Source organism: Pocillopora damicornis, chromosome 10 (genome assembly GCF_964200805.1).
Source record: "Pocillopora damicornis chromosome 10, jaPocDami1.2, whole genome shotgun sequence".
Classification (NCBI taxonomy): Eukaryota; Metazoa; Cnidaria; class Anthozoa; order Scleractinia; family Pocilloporidae; genus Pocillopora; species Pocillopora damicornis.
In genome coordinates this window covers 7643421-7661022 of record NC_142679.1, presented here as the reverse complement: position 1 = coordinate 7661022, position 17602 = coordinate 7643421, and the positions used below count along the sequence as shown (strand labels likewise).

The 17602-nt window shown below is 39.0% G+C and overlaps 2 protein-coding genes and 1 long non-coding RNA gene across 3 annotated transcripts; 1 reads left to right on the top strand and 2 right to left on the bottom strand.

The window, feature by feature from the left end:
• Positions 1-975: 975 nt before the first annotated feature.
• LOC149038703 (uncharacterized) lies at positions 976-4223 on the bottom strand. The gene is made up of 2 exons (XR_016180217.1): positions 4067-4223; positions 976-2671 (listed from the first exon to the last, which is right to left on the bottom strand). It is a non-coding gene; the product is annotated as an uncharacterized LOC149038703 (long non-coding RNA).
• On the top strand, positions 1904-7974 carry LOC113673096 (cationic amino acid transporter 2). Its single transcript, XM_027189453.2, has 5 exons — positions 1904-2040; positions 2207-3028; positions 5552-5786; positions 6356-6984; positions 7273-7974. The coding sequence occupies exons 2-5, from the start codon at positions 2236-2238 to the stop codon at positions 7413-7415; spliced, it is 1800 nt and encodes a 599-aa protein (XP_027045254.2). The 5' UTR covers positions 1904-2040; positions 2207-2235; the 3' UTR covers positions 7416-7974.
• A 1035-nt stretch (positions 7975-9009) lies between these two features.
• On the bottom strand, positions 9010-16827 carry LOC113673098 (CD151 antigen). Its single transcript, XM_027189454.2, has 8 exons — positions 16666-16827; positions 16482-16573; positions 14017-14208; positions 13278-13352; positions 12623-12727; positions 12080-12229; positions 11252-11335; positions 9010-10796 (listed from the first exon to the last, which is right to left on the bottom strand). The coding sequence occupies exons 2-8, from the start codon at positions 16548-16550 to the stop codon at positions 10737-10739; spliced, it is 735 nt and encodes a 244-aa protein (XP_027045255.1). The 5' UTR covers positions 16551-16573; positions 16666-16827; the 3' UTR covers positions 9010-10736.
• Between the last annotated feature and the right edge of the window lie 775 nt (positions 16828-17602).

Sequence of the window (17602 nt, the reverse complement as noted above, 5' to 3'; positions counted from 1 at the left end):
GCTGATGACTGACTTCATCTAAAATTACCGCTATGATGATTGATACGTTTGGCTTTTTTTTCCAAGACAAGAATGAAGGTCAGGGGTGGAAAACAAAGCAGGGAAGAAACCGTTCATCCGAGACCTTCTTGAAGATTTAAAAAACTTTAACGCCGAATTCCTCGTGGTCGTTTTTCTTGGTAGTTGAATTCTAAAACTGAGACACTTCACCCTTTCACTCCCGAGATCTCATTAGTAATTCTCCTTACTGTCTTACAGTTCTCGTGATGTTTGTTTGGAGAATTTTGTATTGGATCAACTTATATTCTCTTAATTTATATTTTTCTTTATTCTCATCACTTGTCTGCTTGATATTGTATTGATATTGTAAGGATAAAATTCTGTCTTAGTCACTCATGAGAGTTAAAGGGTTAAAAGTGTTAATATCAAAACCCTGTTTTTCGGAAAGATAGCTAAGTGGATTGTCGCGTAAAATTCACAGTTTGTGGTTCGGCCAAGGTCGTTGCTCCGCTCCCAGGTCTAAGATTATTGTCAGCTGAGGTGACGAATTGTGTGAACAGCAGGAAGGATCGTCATTCGAACAATCACAGAATAACATGAAATCTACGAACGAACTTTGGAACGTCATGGGTATGTATCTTGCTGACGGACCAACAATGGATTATAAATATGATATATTATAAGCTGAATTACGCACGCAGTTTGATTGGTCCTTTCTAATGATCTATTGGAGGTCAGACGCATAGATGACGTCACCATGAACGATTGTTTGCTTGTTTATCATGCCGGGCGTTTGTTCAGTTATAGATCACAGAAAGCGTAAAAATGTGGTAAGGACGTCGGGGACAGACTCGGTTGCGCCTCTTGTGCCGCCTTTTTGTTGTCATTAGTATGCATATTCTCCATAATGTTCTCCATACATTTCCGAAGGTGCTAACAAGGAGAATTTGTTTAACAATCAAGAGTTTGTTTAGGTTACTTTTTGATCATTTCCTTTATTCTCTAATATTATACATGAAAACATTACTCGGTTCTGATTGGTTAAGATAAATGCAGTTTTCAGGTAATTCAATGCAGAGGAGGGTTAATTCTGTGCCAAGAAAGTAACAAACCAGACAATCTGATTGATCAATAATCAAAGAAACTCACAGATAGCCAATCAAATGGGAGCGTTGGATGTCGCCACATTTGGCTACGCTGCAGACTTTGGACTTTTTTGCGCCTCAAAGATGTGAAAATATCATTTCTTTGTATATTGCTGTTTTGATCTTACGCGGTTGTTCTGACCGAATGCACAGGTTTCAATAAATTATTTTTGCACTTAATGCGCGCGCTTTGCTTCTGCATAATTATGACAAGCTATCTCGTATTTTTTCATGTACATTATTAATACGTAATCACATGATTTTTCTCGTGCAGTTTGGAATAAATAAGCACTTGTTAATTTTTTCAAGGACCAAAAATTGCACGAGCCTGTAGGGCGAGTGCAATTTTGTGAGTCTGAAAAAATTTATTCGAGTTATTTATTCCAAATTGCAATCGAAATCATGTGATTACCTATTCAGAGGTGAAATTGTAGGAAGAAATTAGATTAGGGGTTGAAGGGTTAACTGAACAGACGTACAGCAACATCAAGGAAGATGTCATTAAGGAAGAAGTTGACCAATTTAAATAAATTTTAACCCTCCTACCCAACAATCAACACGAAAATATATTATCGCGGTCGAGGTTCAGTGACTAAATTTGCCAACGATCAGGAAATTGTCCTTGTGATATATTTGTGAAGTAAATTTCCCGGAAAATAATTTGCCTTACGGCGATCTTATGACTTGCTCAAATCATGTCACATGTAAGCTTACGTTACCCATGTTAACTTAAGTTAAATCACACGATACAATTCAACAGTTTAGGACATAACCCTCTATACTTTACGGAAAAAACAAATCCCTAGGACTTCCTCCTGATCCTTGCAAAAAGAAATCAGGGCTCGGCTACAGTTTCGCGAAAGAGAACAAGACGGGAGCGGTTCTTAAAACTGATGTAAGTAATTTAAAGTTGTCCCTTGCGAGACACGAATTACAGCTCGGGAAGAAATGTCTCGATTCACAAAATATCATTGAACCGTGTATTGATAAAGTTATAAAAAGAAACACTTTGAAAGTTTTCCTTGGTGATTCAGGCGTTAATTGCTATTTTTAAACTTCAGATCGGGGAACACAGTGACAATCAGTGTCCATGGCATCCTGGCGCGAAACCTTTTCTCGAAAAAAATTCCGCGATCCGAAAACCATGATGGTGACTCAATTGAACCGTTGTCTCGGCATCTTTGACTTGACTCTTCTCGGAGTCGGGATTACCATAGGAGCTGGGTTGTACGTTTTAACCCCTGAAATTGCCCGCAAGTTCACTGGCCCAAGTGTGGTAGTTTCGTACTTCATCGCCGCTTCTGCCTCAGTCCTAGCTGGTTTGTGCTACGCAGAGTTTGGTTGCCGTGTGCCTAAGGCAGGCTCGGTTTACGCTTACAGCTACTCAATCATGGGTGAACTCTGCGCCTTTATCATAGGCTGGGATTTGATTTTGGAATACAGCATAGGATTTTCCTCAGTAGCCAAGGCGACCAGTTCATATTTGGATGCTCTCTTTGACGACCGCATCAAGAATTTGACAATCTCTGCAATTGGTGAAATACATGTCAAGGGTATCGCACAATATCCTGACATACTTTCGGTTGTCTTAATATTTGGAATTGCGCTGATTTCACTCATCGGTATGAAGGAAACATCCAGGTTCAATACACTGGTCACAGTGCTTACCATGCTCCCGATCATCGTCATTGTGTTTGCTGGTTTGTATTATGCCGATATTAAGAACTGGACGGATGATTTCGCCCCGTACGGAGCTTCAGGGATTTTGACCGGTGCAGGCACGTTATTCTATGCTTTCGTTGGATTTGATGTCATTGCGACTACCGCAGAGGAAGTAAGAAATCCTGGAAGAACGATCCCCATCTCTATTGTTTTGACATTGGGTAAGTAGCAGTAACTGTTTCGCGACTATCACACTTTCGTTTCTAGAGTATTTAGCTAAAGACACACGAAACAAATATTACCGAAAAATTAGTCATAGCCAAAATTGAGCAATCCCGATCTCCACTGTCTTGACATCGGGTAACCAGCAATAACCATTTTGCGACTTTCGCATTTATTTTTCTCAAGTTTTAACTTAGCCCTTTACTCCTTAACATCAGTTTGCAAGTTTTCCATACTGTTCTTCATACATTTCATTTGGTACTTACTAGGAGTATTCGTCTAACAATCGCGAGCTTTGTGGCTACCGTTTCATTTCCGTTTTAGTTTCATTTCCGGTTTTACGTTACATTAAATGTCACGTGACAATCACCAGGAGTTTTGCACGTGCTTTGACATTTTTGGAGAGAGTTTTACCTTCAGTGTAGCGATTTTGGTTTGCAAAACAGTCCTTTAACGTGATTGTGATCGTTACTGCGATTTCCCTTTTTTCTTGTACGTTATCTTGTAACGCTACACACGGATTAAAAGCGAAAGCTACAAGCTTCTTGAGTTCGCGATAATTTCATTTATTTTCGTGACCTTAATGATTGATTCAGAGGTGATACTGTGGGGAGAAATTAGATGCTTATCACTCTTAGGGGTTAAAGGATTAGGACCACTCCAAACAAATATGATCAGGAAAAATAGTTTGGCTCCTGTTTAGTGCAGGCACTCTTACCAAAAGGACTATAATGTTAGTCAGTTATATTCTCTTGAGCCACTTGTGTAAACATTCCAATGCCATAAAAATGATATTGGTCAACTTTTACTCCGGATACACATGACTCCCAGTCTGTTACGTCATAGTGTCGTTTTTAGTCAAACACGATCAGGCCAACGGTTTGGTCTTTGTAAAAATATCTGCGATCGCTCTGAAATTGGTTTCAAAGTTTAACCAGAGGGAATCCCTCGTCAAATTTGGGTCTTCATTTCAGTTTTCAGTCATCAACTCAAAAATTGTAAAAACTAGGTCATGTGCTATGCAACTCTAGGCCTACCTGACCTACTAATGTGATGATTTCATCAAATATTCCTGCACTAAGTTTCTAGCGCTTGATTGGAATCAGGTCTTCGTGGGCAATCATGACCACCCTTAAATCAAAATCGTAGTTTTGCCCCACTTGTTATTACTCACCGTTTTCCACAGTGAACTGTGCTTCATTCAGTCTTATTTATAACATGAATTATCACAGGCAGCCCAAGCTCACGTCTCGAGAAAAAGCCAACGATTAATTCATGAACGCGTCACGTGTTGTGTCAAAACGCGTGAAGCGTTCATGGATTAATCGTTGGCTTTTTCTCGAGACGTGAGCTTGGGCCACCTGTGAAATCATGATCAAGGGATTTCGAGCGCGTCATAGTTGTTTTAGGGCGAAGTCCACATTAACTGTCACGCACGGAATCGTATTTTCCCCTGGCGTAACTTGCGTGACGCTCTCTCAATATCATTTTGAACTCTGAATTTGGAGGAAATCGTGGCAGGTAAAGACACGGTTAATCGCGGTTTTTTCAAAAATGAGCTGCGAAAACAGAGAGCACCCTAGACAAAATGAATTCAGTGGGCGTCAAACTTTGCTCAGAGTTAAAATCAAACATTGTTATACGTTTCACCTTTCAACAATCAAAATATATTAATAACGTCACCTTCCGAAAGATTTGAGAAAACCCTCGAAAGAAAACTGAAAACAGCGGCAAAAGCTGAGCATTGTTATACCCACCAGAAAAATCTAGCTGGTACAAAGTATCTAATTTTCGATCAAATTTATTTCCAAGCTGTGAAATATGACTTTTGAGGGTTCCCTTTAGATCAAGAGAATATCAGTGAATATTCTCTGTTTGGATATTTTGACGTACGAGCCCGGCATGCGATCCTTCCAAATATTCCAGATTCATTGGAATATTTGGAAGGAACACCCTGAAAGGAGAAAAATCACCCAAGGTTTGTAAATAACTGACTCTCTAACATAGAGGGTGAAATTACTAAATGCTTATTGACTAAGACAATGAGCATTTTCCGCTTAATATTTTTGATTGCCCCGTGCAAAATTGCTTGAAATTAAAAATACTGAAAAAGTCAAAAAAGGCTTAACTTTACCATAACGTGTTCTTAAAATAACTTCACTGACGGTGAATATTTTTTTTTATCAGGGCTGGTTTCATTGCTTTGGCATATTGGTACAAAAATGAAATTTTACTCGGCTGATTCGTGCGTTTTACAGTACGTTGACGCTAACTGAATACTGAAATGGCTTCCTACGAAATTGTGCAACGTTTTTTACCTTCTCAGTGAAAGAAATTTTGCTCTTCAATACTATAAACAAGTAATTGCATGTTTCCATGTAGAGTTAAGGATTAATATCACTAGTGTTTCAAGAAGTTGAACAATACGTGGAATCAGTCCTTTATTTTACGATGAAAAATATGATTAACTATTCTTATTTTTTACTAATAGTTATATTTCACTAAACCTTTATCCTCTAAAGTAATCGCTTTTATGGCGTATTTTGGGGCTTCCGCTGCACTGACGTTAGCGTGGCCCTACGCGACCCTTCCCGAGAGGGCAGCATTTTCTACAGTGTTCGAATGGAAAGGTGCACCGTGGGCCAAATACATGATCAGTATCGGAGCTATTTGTGGACTGATCACGTCCATGCTGGGATGCCTAGTGGCATTATCCAGAATGGTGTACGCTATTGCAAACGACGGCCTCTTATTCAAGTAAGTAATTATATAGGTAGTAATGTAGGTTCAACTTTTTTCATTGATCTCGAATGGTTGAGGAATGCAAACTCTAACGAAATCAACGTCTCCGTCCAACGTCCTCACTTCTTCTTTCTGCACCATTTCCTTTTTAATGTACAAGAATCTTATCGCCTTCTGATGGAAGTTGTCGATTTTAGAGTGGAAGAAAAGCTAATCACACATTTATATAAGCTTCTACGCGCTTTTAGTCGTAGCTGACAATGCTTCATAGTGTCGCTTTTTCCTGAAATTTTTTGCGAATAGGGACCTGGCAATTGGAATCAAAAGATGCCAACAAAAATGAGTTTCATGGAAAGGTGGAGAACAATAGAGCATTGTATGTTCTGTTAAGTTTTTGCTTGAGTGGCTGCCTCATTCCCACATACATCCCTTTCCCTTTCCCTACCCCTCTTTCTCCGTTTCTTCAATTCAATTGCATGCTGGCAAGCAGCTGCACTTTAAACTGAAGCGTATTCAAGAATGGGAAGGGGCGCCCTCGGCTTACGAAATGCGTGAGAAAATTAATGAGAGTGTTATTTTTCTAGATTTCTCGGAAAGGTGAATCAAAGAACAGAAGTCCCCCAAAACGCAACCATAATGACTTCCGTGTTTTGTGCCCTTCTGGCTTTTATCTTTGACATATACCAGTTAGCGGAAATGCTGTCAATTGGAACACTCCTGGCATATACTCTTGTTGCTTTGTGCGTGTTGATTTTGCGATATCAGCCAGATGTCGTTGGCCTTACCAAGCTATCAAGCGCGAGAGACGATGGCGTCGCTTCTGAGGCTGATAAGGATGACACCCCAGGGGAAGAATCGCCTTTGATTACAACAAACAACGCTTCTCAACCTACCGCGACCACCAATAGCAAAGCACGTTTTGCTATTGGTGTCAACACTTTTGCTTGCATAGCCCTCGTTGTAATACTGAGATGGGGCTCATCTGCCTTAGAAAAAGCCCAGTGGTGGGCTATAATACTAATAATCCTGATAGGATTTACACTTGTTGGTTCAGCAGTTCTTCTCACGCAGCTGCCCCAGAATAATACCCCTCTAGCTTTCAAAGTGCCTGGCGTTCCCGTGATTCCTTTGCTGTCAACTTTTGTCAACCTGTTGTTGATCTCCCAGCTCTCTTACCTGACTTGGTTTCGATTCGCAGTTTGGTTGGTAATTGGTAAGTTTACAATTTATTTTGTTATAAAACATGACTGAACAATTTAATTTCTCGGCAAATATCTATAGCAACCCTCCTTACTCCCAGATGTCATCAGAATGTAAATTTTCCTTAGACTACTTTATTCTCCAGTAATCAGGTGATGATAAGAAAGAAACTTTTAAACCTAAAAGAGTTGTCTCGACATAAAATAAAAGGAAGCATAGAACACTTAAGAGGGAGAAATGACGCATCAGAACATAGGAATTAAGAAGTTGCGTTGAACTGAAGATATCCTGTTTTACATAGGTTTGATGATCTATTTGACTTATGGAGTACGACATAGTGTGGAGGGCAAACGGAATAGCCAAGACTGGCCTGACCTACGGAATACTGAACCTGAAATTTGCCTCCAGAAATCACAGGATTACTCGGAGCCAAGGAAGGAATGAAGTCGCGTAATTTTGAAAATGAACTTAAGGCTAAGAATTGATCAAAACCAGTAGGAATTTTAACAATTTCTTTGTCCACTTTTTATTTGTGTTTAATACGAAAGCTTCCTCCTTCTAGACCAAAGTTTTGGAGAGGTAAACTTCGCCATTTTTCGTTAGAGTAAGTAGGGTTAGAAATCAGCCATCTTGAGGGGGTTCAACCCTCAAGTTCGTCTCTTTAATTTTGTTGATGGCTGAGCAAACGTCAGAACTTGTTAAAATTCAAACAATTACTGTCCATTATATGGGATCAGCTTTAATGCGTACGCATTGTTTGCAACGGAAAAGTTCTCCATAAATCAAGATACAATTTTCCACCAATTGTGGTGGGTTTCTATCTGTTAAAGTTTAAGCTCACGCGCACGTGTTTTTGGGTGTGTGTTTATGTAGATTTGATACCAATGCTTCAGAATGAGAAGACTTTCTTCCCTGTTTGCTTTTCAGGGTAATTTTATTTTTCTCTCTATGTAATAGTTATATTTTTCAGGCTATATATTAAACTAATTTGTTTTGATGGTGATTGAGTGTATTTGCTACCATCTGTTTTTTCTTGAAAAGATCAAATTTCGTTCTGCAAAAAGAACGCAAATTTGGCGCAAATCTCACTTAAAAGGCCCTGGACTCACAAGCGGTAGAAGGAAGTTATCACCTCCCTCACGAGTTTGATGTATTCGGTTAGGAGGTAGTACTGAAGTAATGCAGTGGTCCTGTAGGAGCATTTACTGATTCTTTTCGTGGAAGTCCTTCACTAATATCAAGGGGCCTGTATCAATACTTTAACTTTTCTGCACAATCAAGAGATCTGTCGAGAAGATCGGGGTTTTAGAATAAAAGGCTGAACCTGGAAAACAGAGAAAGTATGACGCCTCTAAATGCAAAATCAAGTTGCTCAGGCGGTTGGCCACTTGATAGTGTGCACATACCCTGATAATACTGATAAACTGCTACCGACTTTAACCACCATTACCTAAATGTGAAGTTTTCATTTAGTCGGATCTTCCTCTAGTATGGCCCCGAAAAATTTTTACAAATTCAGCTCGCTTTTTATCTCCGATTTGGAGCGGGAGTGCTGTAATAGAGCGTCCGCGAAAAGTTATTTCTAACACAAACACGCGCGAAGGTTAGCATCTGTCAATCTAGTAATATTTTCTTCACCGCTGAATTATTAGATCACTTCAAGCACTGGGGAATAATATTGGCCCGAGGTCGTGGCAAAAACGAACATGCAAGGGCCAATATTGCCCAGTAGAGCAGGAGCAAGCGAGGTTAGAAAGTAGTTTAGTATGTGGCACTTGGACCAAACTTGACTATTTTGAATTTGCGGCTTTCGCGAACAAACATTCATGGCTAATGACTGTGTCCGCGGAAACGGCCCGTGAGGCAAGATGCCTACCAAGTTAGAACCAATCAGAACGGTCAGATGTACCTTAGGACTGCCTTTCCATATAATAATAGGGGAATATTGTACAAAAGTAACAAAGTTCTCTTTTCATGCCTCAGACAAACCCGAGACGCACTAACACAAAGGTGACGGAAATAATACTTAGATCTCAACTTGTCATTAGTGTACTCTTTATTCAGGTACTGCCATGTATACTAGAGGTTCTCCTACAAAGATCTCGAAAATTATTCATGGAGAAGATCAGGGCTGGAAACGGCGGGAGTCATGAATCATGAATAATGACGGTTGAATTAGTAGGAGTCGAGACATTTTCGTGCTAAAACCTTTGGAATCATGCATTATGAGATTTAACAAAGAATCATGAATATTTGAAAACGATTGAATCATGAGTTGTTCGACTCAAAATGCAGCAATCATGAATCCCGGAAGTCAAATGCTTCCGCTTCCATTCCCGAAAGATGAGGTACTTTTATGTTGGGACACATTATTCAAGGTACACAGCAGTTAGAACCGAAAGAAATGTTTCCATCAATGGAAATGACAACTTTCTCGGTCACGAAAATATCGCTCGCTAGATGTTTCGCAAGTATATATTTTTCTCTTAAAAGTGGTACTACTTTCCAGCCTTTATTCGGCCGTGTCACGCATGATAGTTGCGTGACGGATCCAAACGGTGACTGAGAAGGAGCAGAGAATGAATCCTGGAGCCTGACGTTCAGTCAGTAAACGAAGCGTGCTTAACGCGCTAACAAATGGCGCGATAGAAGCGGCCGAGCGAAAAAATGAGCGACGCTTAGGTCGGGTCGCGAACCGATCCAACCAGCTTCCATTTTATTTTTTCGCTCCGCTGCTGCTACAATGGCTCCTTTTATGAACATAATGGCTTATATTTGACCATATGCAGGTAACCGGCACCCGGATTTGGAAATGGGTGGAAAAATGGTTTTGAGTGATTAACATATCTTATCAACCAAAATTAAGATCGAGGTGTAAACAGAGCAACATTCCGTTAGTCGTTACTATTAAGTTGAAGTATAGACGAATAAAAAGTACCTATAATTTAGAAAATTATATAGACATTGCACAATGAGCATCAATCTCTAATTTATTTCAAAAATTTGGCGGCATCATATCCTTTAGACAGTTGGCCCCCAAAGTTTAAGGGCGTTCAGATTGAATATTCTCAATCAGCAATAAGCTAGTGATCCTACAACGCTAAATGAAATTACTTTTTAGATAGAAGCATGACGAGATACATTTACAGCTCAGAGTTAGCATTAATAAACTCAAATGTAAGTTTGTTGGTTAAAATGAAAATTTCCGTGCTCGAAATTTTTGGCTCAAACTGTCTAAAGGATGGATCACGTTCTCCAGCAGATAAATTGCTACCTTGTAGAGAGAGTAGTTTGTATGATGAGGACACTAATCCGTTGCCGAAATTTTTTGCCCCGGTAGGCTCAAATATACTGGACAAATCTCTATCCAGTAAATAGCGCAATATGTTTCCTTACACCTAACTGCTGGGTAGCGATTTATCAGTTGGATGGCATTAGCCGTCTTTTTGGACAACTAGACCTTGATGGTTAATTTTATCCTGCCTTTGAACAACTTGAGCCAGAAGACTGTTGAAAACCTAAAGAATTGCTAAGCTTAAAAATCAGATGATTTCTAAATATTTCAAGAACGGTGAATTCTCACTTTCGAAATTGAAACTCACGAATGACAACTGAAACTAAAGTAACTTATAATAGTCTTAAGAACTAATATAATTTGTGATTGATGTGCCATTCTTCCACGAAAAAATAACTTTCCCTATGCTTTTAAATCCAACACACAATTTTCCCCTGTCAACAAGTTACCCATCCTGGACGAACTTTCAATCATATCTTTTCATAACCAATGGATCGGAACAGGCAGATGGCGAATACAACACCGAGAATCTATAGAGAAAAAAATTCCGTTTGAGGATCGATTATACTGGAAATAAATACGAGATAAAGAAATCCTAGAGTGAGAAATTTAAAGTGGCTGTGAGCCACTGCAGGTCGGAAGTGGTAGATGACATACCACAGGCAATAAAGGGAAAATTCAAAAGCTTTCTCATCAAATTTAAAAACAAAATTGAAGAAATCGATCGTGTTTTAGGAGCGTAGGAAAACATGTGCTTCTACCGAGGGGACCTCAGCCTCACACCTTCTAGTTCCCCGTTTTCGCGCGGTTAGATGCTCTACAAAAGGAGAACCTCGTTTTTGAGTCGTTTTTTTACCAATTGATTTTCATCAGGTTTACATAAATCAACGTGTTCCACTCATCTGTTGCATTAGAAGCTCTGTGAGTTGTGTCGAGACCCTCAAGCAACGCTTTGCAATAGACTTAAAAATCATAACAACCCTACCTGCAAAATAGCGATTCCAACACCTATTCCACCAACGACAGCCATTTTACTTTTGACGAAATCTTGAAGTGCTTGGGAGCAACCCTTGAAACAAAAAAATGATAATATAGTAAGAGAGTTATTGAATTTGAATAATGTCTTGTTTGTACTAACAGCCTTCGCTCGCTTGAAATTAGCGAGATATTTGTGTTCAAAGTAAAGCAAGGCCCCTTTTTGTAAAAAGTGCTGTTGGTTCGCACTCTTAGCTGTTGCAAGTTAAAGGTGATAAATGAAGATACGACAAATCAAGCGTGAATCGTTGAGCCCGCATTACAATTTGTAGCATATGAGGAGTACACCATACATGTATTTGGATCTTTGTTCCTCTCTTGACTACCGATGTAAATTTTCTGGGCACGTCTTCTTCGATGTCTTTCACCGTCTGATTTTGTAGCATAACCAGCTAAAGCTTAATTAAAATAAGATGACTTGAAACACTTTGAGAGATATGAAAAAATGTTAAGGTGTGTCGTGAATAGAAGCTTGAACATACATAACACTGTTCTTTAAATCAAGACGTTGTTCAAGCGGAGGAAAGTGCTTAACATAATATGGCAGCACATTAAGCCCAGAAAATTTACATCGGTAGTCAAGAGAGGAACAAAGATCCAAATACATGTATGGTGTACTCCTCATATGCTACAAATTGTAATGCGGGCTCAACTTCCCAGTGACCTTTGAGAATTTCAGATTAGCTAGTATGATGGGAAGTAAAAATAAAAAAACTGGGTTCGATTTAAGTCCTGGCAACTGATCTGTATATAATATGATAAAATCCTCAGCACTTACCTCTTGATAGATGTTTGAGGAATTTCCTTTACTACAGCCATCAGTCATTTTCTTGCAGCACGATTCAGGAACTGATTCTGATTTGTCGCTTTTCTTATACCACGCGGAATTCTTCCAGTCAGCCCCAGACGAAACACCACAACACATCAACTGTTGATAAGTGGAAACAAAACCTCAACATGTAAGAGACACCTAGAGTGATATCGAGTTTACTGTCAAAAGTATATCTGTTATTGCTTTAATGACACTCTACTTTCCTTTTTGATTGGTCTAGAAAACTCGCGCCACCCTTAACCAATCAGAAACAAAACCCAAACGAAGTCGACTGCGCGTCAGGCAGTCGACTTGTTCGCTTTAAGTCCTTGTGCAATAGTCATCTATTCCTTATTGTTTTATGACATTTTAACAAAACTCTGAACGTGGCTTGTGGATTCAATCTATTAGTGCCACAAACCTGTTTTCAATAGGAAGGAATGCTGGCTCATGCCATTGAAAGACAGTGATCCTTTAACAAAAAAAGATCGGTTGAAATAAATTTCTCACCTCTTGTTGAGCTTTGTCGATGGCTTCAGTGAACCTCTTCTTGTCCTCCTGTCCGTAGTCGTTTGTGATTGCTTTAGACACCGCATCTTCAATCTTGTTAATGACCTTAAAAGAAATATTGTCAGCTGCTATGTCACGAAGTGTGAATTTAAATATGGCCACGGAGAGTAGGGGAGGAAGCATCTGTCGAAACCTCCATGGGATATTACTTTTGACAGCTTTGGAACCTGGCCCGATCGAAAAAATATACCCCCAGTTTCCCGTAAAGAGCGTTAGCCAGTGCATTTTTTTTCTAGAGTACTGAGGTTTTTCTGTATCCATGTTGTCTGATTAGCTCCACTCTCAGTTCATATCGTGTGCCCAACACTGACGTGAAAGTTGCTTCGTCAGAAATCTTAAACATAAGTAAGTTTAACCACGACATTTACGTCAACAGAAAATCGTAAAAATGAAATCTAAGCCTACTGAATGATCGTAAAGTCCCTACGTGAACGTTGTAGAAAAAATGGCTAAAAATTCCTCGTTAAAATAGGTATTTTCACTTAAGTTTGAAAAACGGCTTGAAGCAGTTGACAAGTTCCAGAAGTTTTGCCCTTTGCCGCAGACAGCCCCTATTGAACGCAGATCATACGTAATTTATTACTTATGTATTTACCTTGTCTCTCTTTGCGTAGGCCATGATTCCGGAGGCAATCTCCAAAATGAAGATCATGAGCACCAGGAAAGAATACTACATCGGTAGCGGGAAAAATGAGTGAGTGTGGGACTGGGATCTAATATGAAATTAACATGATACGGGAACAGGAGAGTTTTTTCCCCCGCGTAATTAGCTTGCTCTCCAATTAGGAGATTGAGAAAAATACTTGCATACCTAGACCTTACTTTGTCCGAAAGTGATTTGCACACAGTACAAAACTAAGGAATTTCAAGCAGAGCTGGAGTGGAGCGAACAAAACCATATTTTACACCGAGTACTAACCGATCCTGCATATTAATGTATTAATGATAAACATTACAATTTCCTCAAATGTGATTGGTGCATTAGCTTCTTTATTTTTCACTAATCGTTCTGCACACCTGTAATCGGACAGTTGAAGCAACCAATCATACTAAGTCCACTCAGCTAAATCCATCAATTGATTATTGTGATCAGAATTGATCACAATAACCATAGCAAGAACCACTTATCCTTTAAAAGAAAACTGTGGAATTTCCTAATTGGAGTAATATTTTTACTTTAGACATTACATCTGCCGAAGATGTCTGTCCTAAATGTATCTATTTTTGGCAAAGATTTCCGTAAAGTGGAAATGTGGACTACTTCAGGCGGTTCTTGTTTCTCTAGCCGCAAAATGCGATATGAGATAAGAATCTTGAAGTCACTAAAATCTTACCAGAAGTAACAGCCATTTGTTTTCCTTCACCACAGCGCAACAGCCAATTCCTCCGATTATCATCACCAGGGCCCCTGCGGCTATCAGAATGTTCGCGGCGGTCTTAAAATCCCCTTCTTCCATCAAAGCCGAGTAGTTATTGGCGCTAACTCTGACAAAGATCCCCACGGCCATCGTTGCAATGCCGGCGGCCTGGAGATAAAATTAAACTCAGCGATAAATAGTGATATGAAAGTCGGTCTTCCGAGTCGTTTGGCCGACTGTGATCAAATCACAAACGTTCGTCCATGGCTATCATCAAAACTTCTGTGTCATCGTTTGATCAAACAACCGCTGAACCGTAAGAGTGACTAGTACCTAGTTTCTTCTCATAATGTAACCCCTGAATCACACATTAAGGTCGTGAGTAAACAGGAAATGGTAACCAAGTAAAGAAGCTCTTGATTGTTGGACAATTTCTACTTGTAAGTAACGCAGAGGAAATGTACAGAGAGAAGAGTATAGTAGAAGGTTAAAGCTTAATCCTCTCAGGCTAGAACTTGAAATTTTTCCATGGCGATCGAACATCAACAGGTCATGTGAAGACACTCTGACGTCCTTAATCATTGGTAAAACATTGACTACAAAGAGGAAACAAAGTCGCTGAAATTGATTTCAGCTCACCACTTCTGGTGTGGAGGTTTTCATTCTTAGACACTGAGACGCTAGGTCCTCGAAATTTGAACAAAAGAAACTCTTCGTTTTGCATTCGAGAATTGAATTATCGGATATGTCAATCTATCTGGAATTGGAAATATAACTATGGAAACCAAATAAGTAATGAACATAAAATCTTTCGCTCTGTACTTAATCTGAGATATAACAATGAGAGACCTCGTCAAAGAACGCGTTTATTCGCGATAACTTCAAATTGAATTTACTTAAAAAAATATCGGGTTTGTTTGGGACAAGTTATCGCTCATTTTCTCAAACACTAATCGAATGTGGTTCGAATATCTGATTATACTGAAAATATTCATCGCCGTAGTTTAGCTTATCAACTGAACCGTAACCATGCACTCTCTATTGCTGTGTATGTGTTATCATTCACACAAAATATAAAATTGAAGTCAACTTCTTCAGAAGTGAATTCGCGATGTAAATGCAAAAGTTGCTGGACCCGTGAAAGATATAGAGCTCGTCATAGTTGATTATTCAAGTGAAAATATTTCTGGAACATACAAAGGATAATTTCAATCATGGATACTCTTAAAACAATTCGTTCATAAAAGGGGCATATTTACCTTAAGTGTTGTTCAAGTTAAAATTTTTCTTAAAGTACTTCGCTGTCCTGGTGACCAACTCTTTTAGCTTGTCATTTAATTGGAAAATTTTAACCGTTCGCCGTATATGAACTACACCAGCTTCTAATATACATCAGGTTGTCAATGTACATAACAACATGCAACTGCTGAAGCCGTAAGATGTAAAAAATATTCTCCCTAGTTGGGTATTTTTCGCTCTGCTCGCGAACCTGCTTACCCTGTGTTTTCCTTTTCTCAATTAAGAAGCGCGGAAGCTTTCTCGAACTTTCTCTTCTGCGCTCGTTCGCGCATTTTACAGATTTGAATGGGCGTTTGAAAGCGTCTTTGAGGCGCAACTGCCAGGAGGAAGGGATATTTTTTTGAACGAGCAAAATGGAATTGGTCACCATTAAATCAGCATTTTTCGCATTCACCAAAAACTTAAGTGTATTCATAGCCGGAAATTGAAACGTATGTCGTTATCTAAGTCTTTGTCTTCCCTTTTTTTCTGTGAAGAAGGAAGCCACAGTCCAATATGGCGGTTTAAAAAACTAGTATATTTTTGTTGCAACAAAAAAGTGATCGGTAGTAATCATTTTTGATGAGTTAAAACACAAGAACAATTTATGTGCTTTAAGATTATGAATTTGCAAATTTTCTTGGTATGATCTACGTTTTAAGCCTTAAATTCGCTGATAATTTTTTTCCAAGGTAGGCGTAGAAGCCACGCAACATTACCCATATGTTTTTGTCATTTTTGCAGTTCTGAATTAAAGCGTAGGAAAAGATAATATTTATGATTACAGCTGAACAGTCACTGTACAATCAGTCTAAGAAATCACAACATCGAAAATAAATTTTCCTGTCGAATGAATCGGGAGTTTGAGAGCTTCTAGCAGGGCTCGACCTTGATGTTTTTATTTAGAGTAAGCGCTACGGCAAAGATCTCCGTTTCCTCACGAGTAAATTTTTATCTCAATTAAATGTGAGCCTTAAAAATTTAGCTCGAGTGACACCGCGCTTAAACATTAATGAATGGTTAGTGCCGCATACAGCGATCAAAAAGCCGAAAGCTTGTTTTTGTTCAAGCCTCAAAATGAATGGAAAAGCGCCTATTACTAAGACAAAAAGGCGAATCCATCTAAATAGCTAAACGCCAAGAAAATCGAATGTCCAACTTACCCAAAAAAATAGATTGAAAACGCACAGCATAAACTTTAAACACTTCATGCCACAGTTTAGCTCCGCCATTTTTAGACGGATCTTTTTTGAACCTTGAAGACAAAAAAAAATATGATATGAGATAGAGGTAATCTTTCTCTCCCCCAATCGTACTTCAGAAGACAAATAATTTCTCATATTTTACCTCTCAACTAACTATAAATACCACAAACGCAACCTCTCTGTGTCACTGTTGAACCATACAGGCACCTCCCAGCTAAGATTAAGATTGCATTTAGTAAATGTTTTCTTTCTTTCGCCTCGAACTTGCATAAATTTTCTTCTCCTTATCCGAGTGGAAATCAACAGAAGGTTTGATTGACAATCGCTTGATTTTAATATCGGTTGATCTTTCCACCAATCAAAACACCTCGTGTCTTAAGGCTGTTGACAGTTCTCTCCGCTTACATTACTTTCCATTTGACAGATGGTCGGTTATTAGGCGGCTTGCACAGACAGGTGGTGGAAAAACGAATCCACAGCACTCTGCGGGTTTGCTATATTATTCTTCAACAGTAATCTCCATTCAAATTTCTAAATTACACAAAAAAGGCAGGCTATTGAAAACTTTCCCGGCAATTCTCTACCATTTCCGGCTGTGGAAAAGGTTCAAAGAATATTTTCAACTAGCACACAACTTTTAATTTTCAATGATTTCTAAAAAAATCTTACGATTCCAAAATTACATGATTGTCATTTCCATATTGAAAATGATCAGCTGGTCAGTGTTAAGTGAAATTCATGGTTTGAACAGTGGACGACGACCTCAGTCAAAATAAACATCACCTCGACAAGAGAGTAGCTGATTGAAATAAATCGTTCGTTATAGGTCTTAATAGGGTTAGCTCAGCGTGGACAGGGTCAACAAAGATCACGAAAGGACAATGGATTAATCAGTTGCTATTGACATAAACATCCGAGTACCTCGCAAAAACACACAATATTCACAGGGTAGAAAATAAATAAAATCGCCTCTCAGTTGAACCACGGCTTGATCGTCTTTTGTTTTCATATTCCTTGTTGCAAAGGTACTCCGAGAACCCATTCGAGTGCCTGAATTTCCCTTGTAGCGACTTTCTTGT

Coding starts and splice junctions, on each gene's coding strand:
- LOC113673096 (XM_027189453.2), top strand. CDS start 2,236: ATGGCATCCTGGCGCGAAACCTTTTCTCGAAAAAAATTCCGCGATCCG. Junction 3,029..5,551: donor CTCTATTGTTTTGACATTGG/GTAAGTAGCAGT, acceptor TATCCTCTAAAG/TAATCGCTTTTATGGCGTAT. Junction 6,985..7,272: donor CGCAGTTTGGTTGGTAATTG/GTAAGTTTACAA, acceptor TGTTTTACATAG/GTTTGATGATCTATTTGACT.
- LOC113673098 (XM_027189454.2), bottom strand. CDS start 16,550: ATGGCGGAGCTAAACTGTGGCATGAAGTGTTTAAAGTTTATGCTGTGC. Junction 13,353..14,016: donor ACAAATGGCTGTTACTTCTG/GTAAGATTTTAG, acceptor CTACCGATGTAG/TATTCTTTCCTGGTGCTCAT. Junction 12,728..13,277: donor CCTACGCAAAGAGAGACAAG/GTAAATACATAA, acceptor ATTTCTTTTAAG/GTCATTAACAAGATTGAAGA.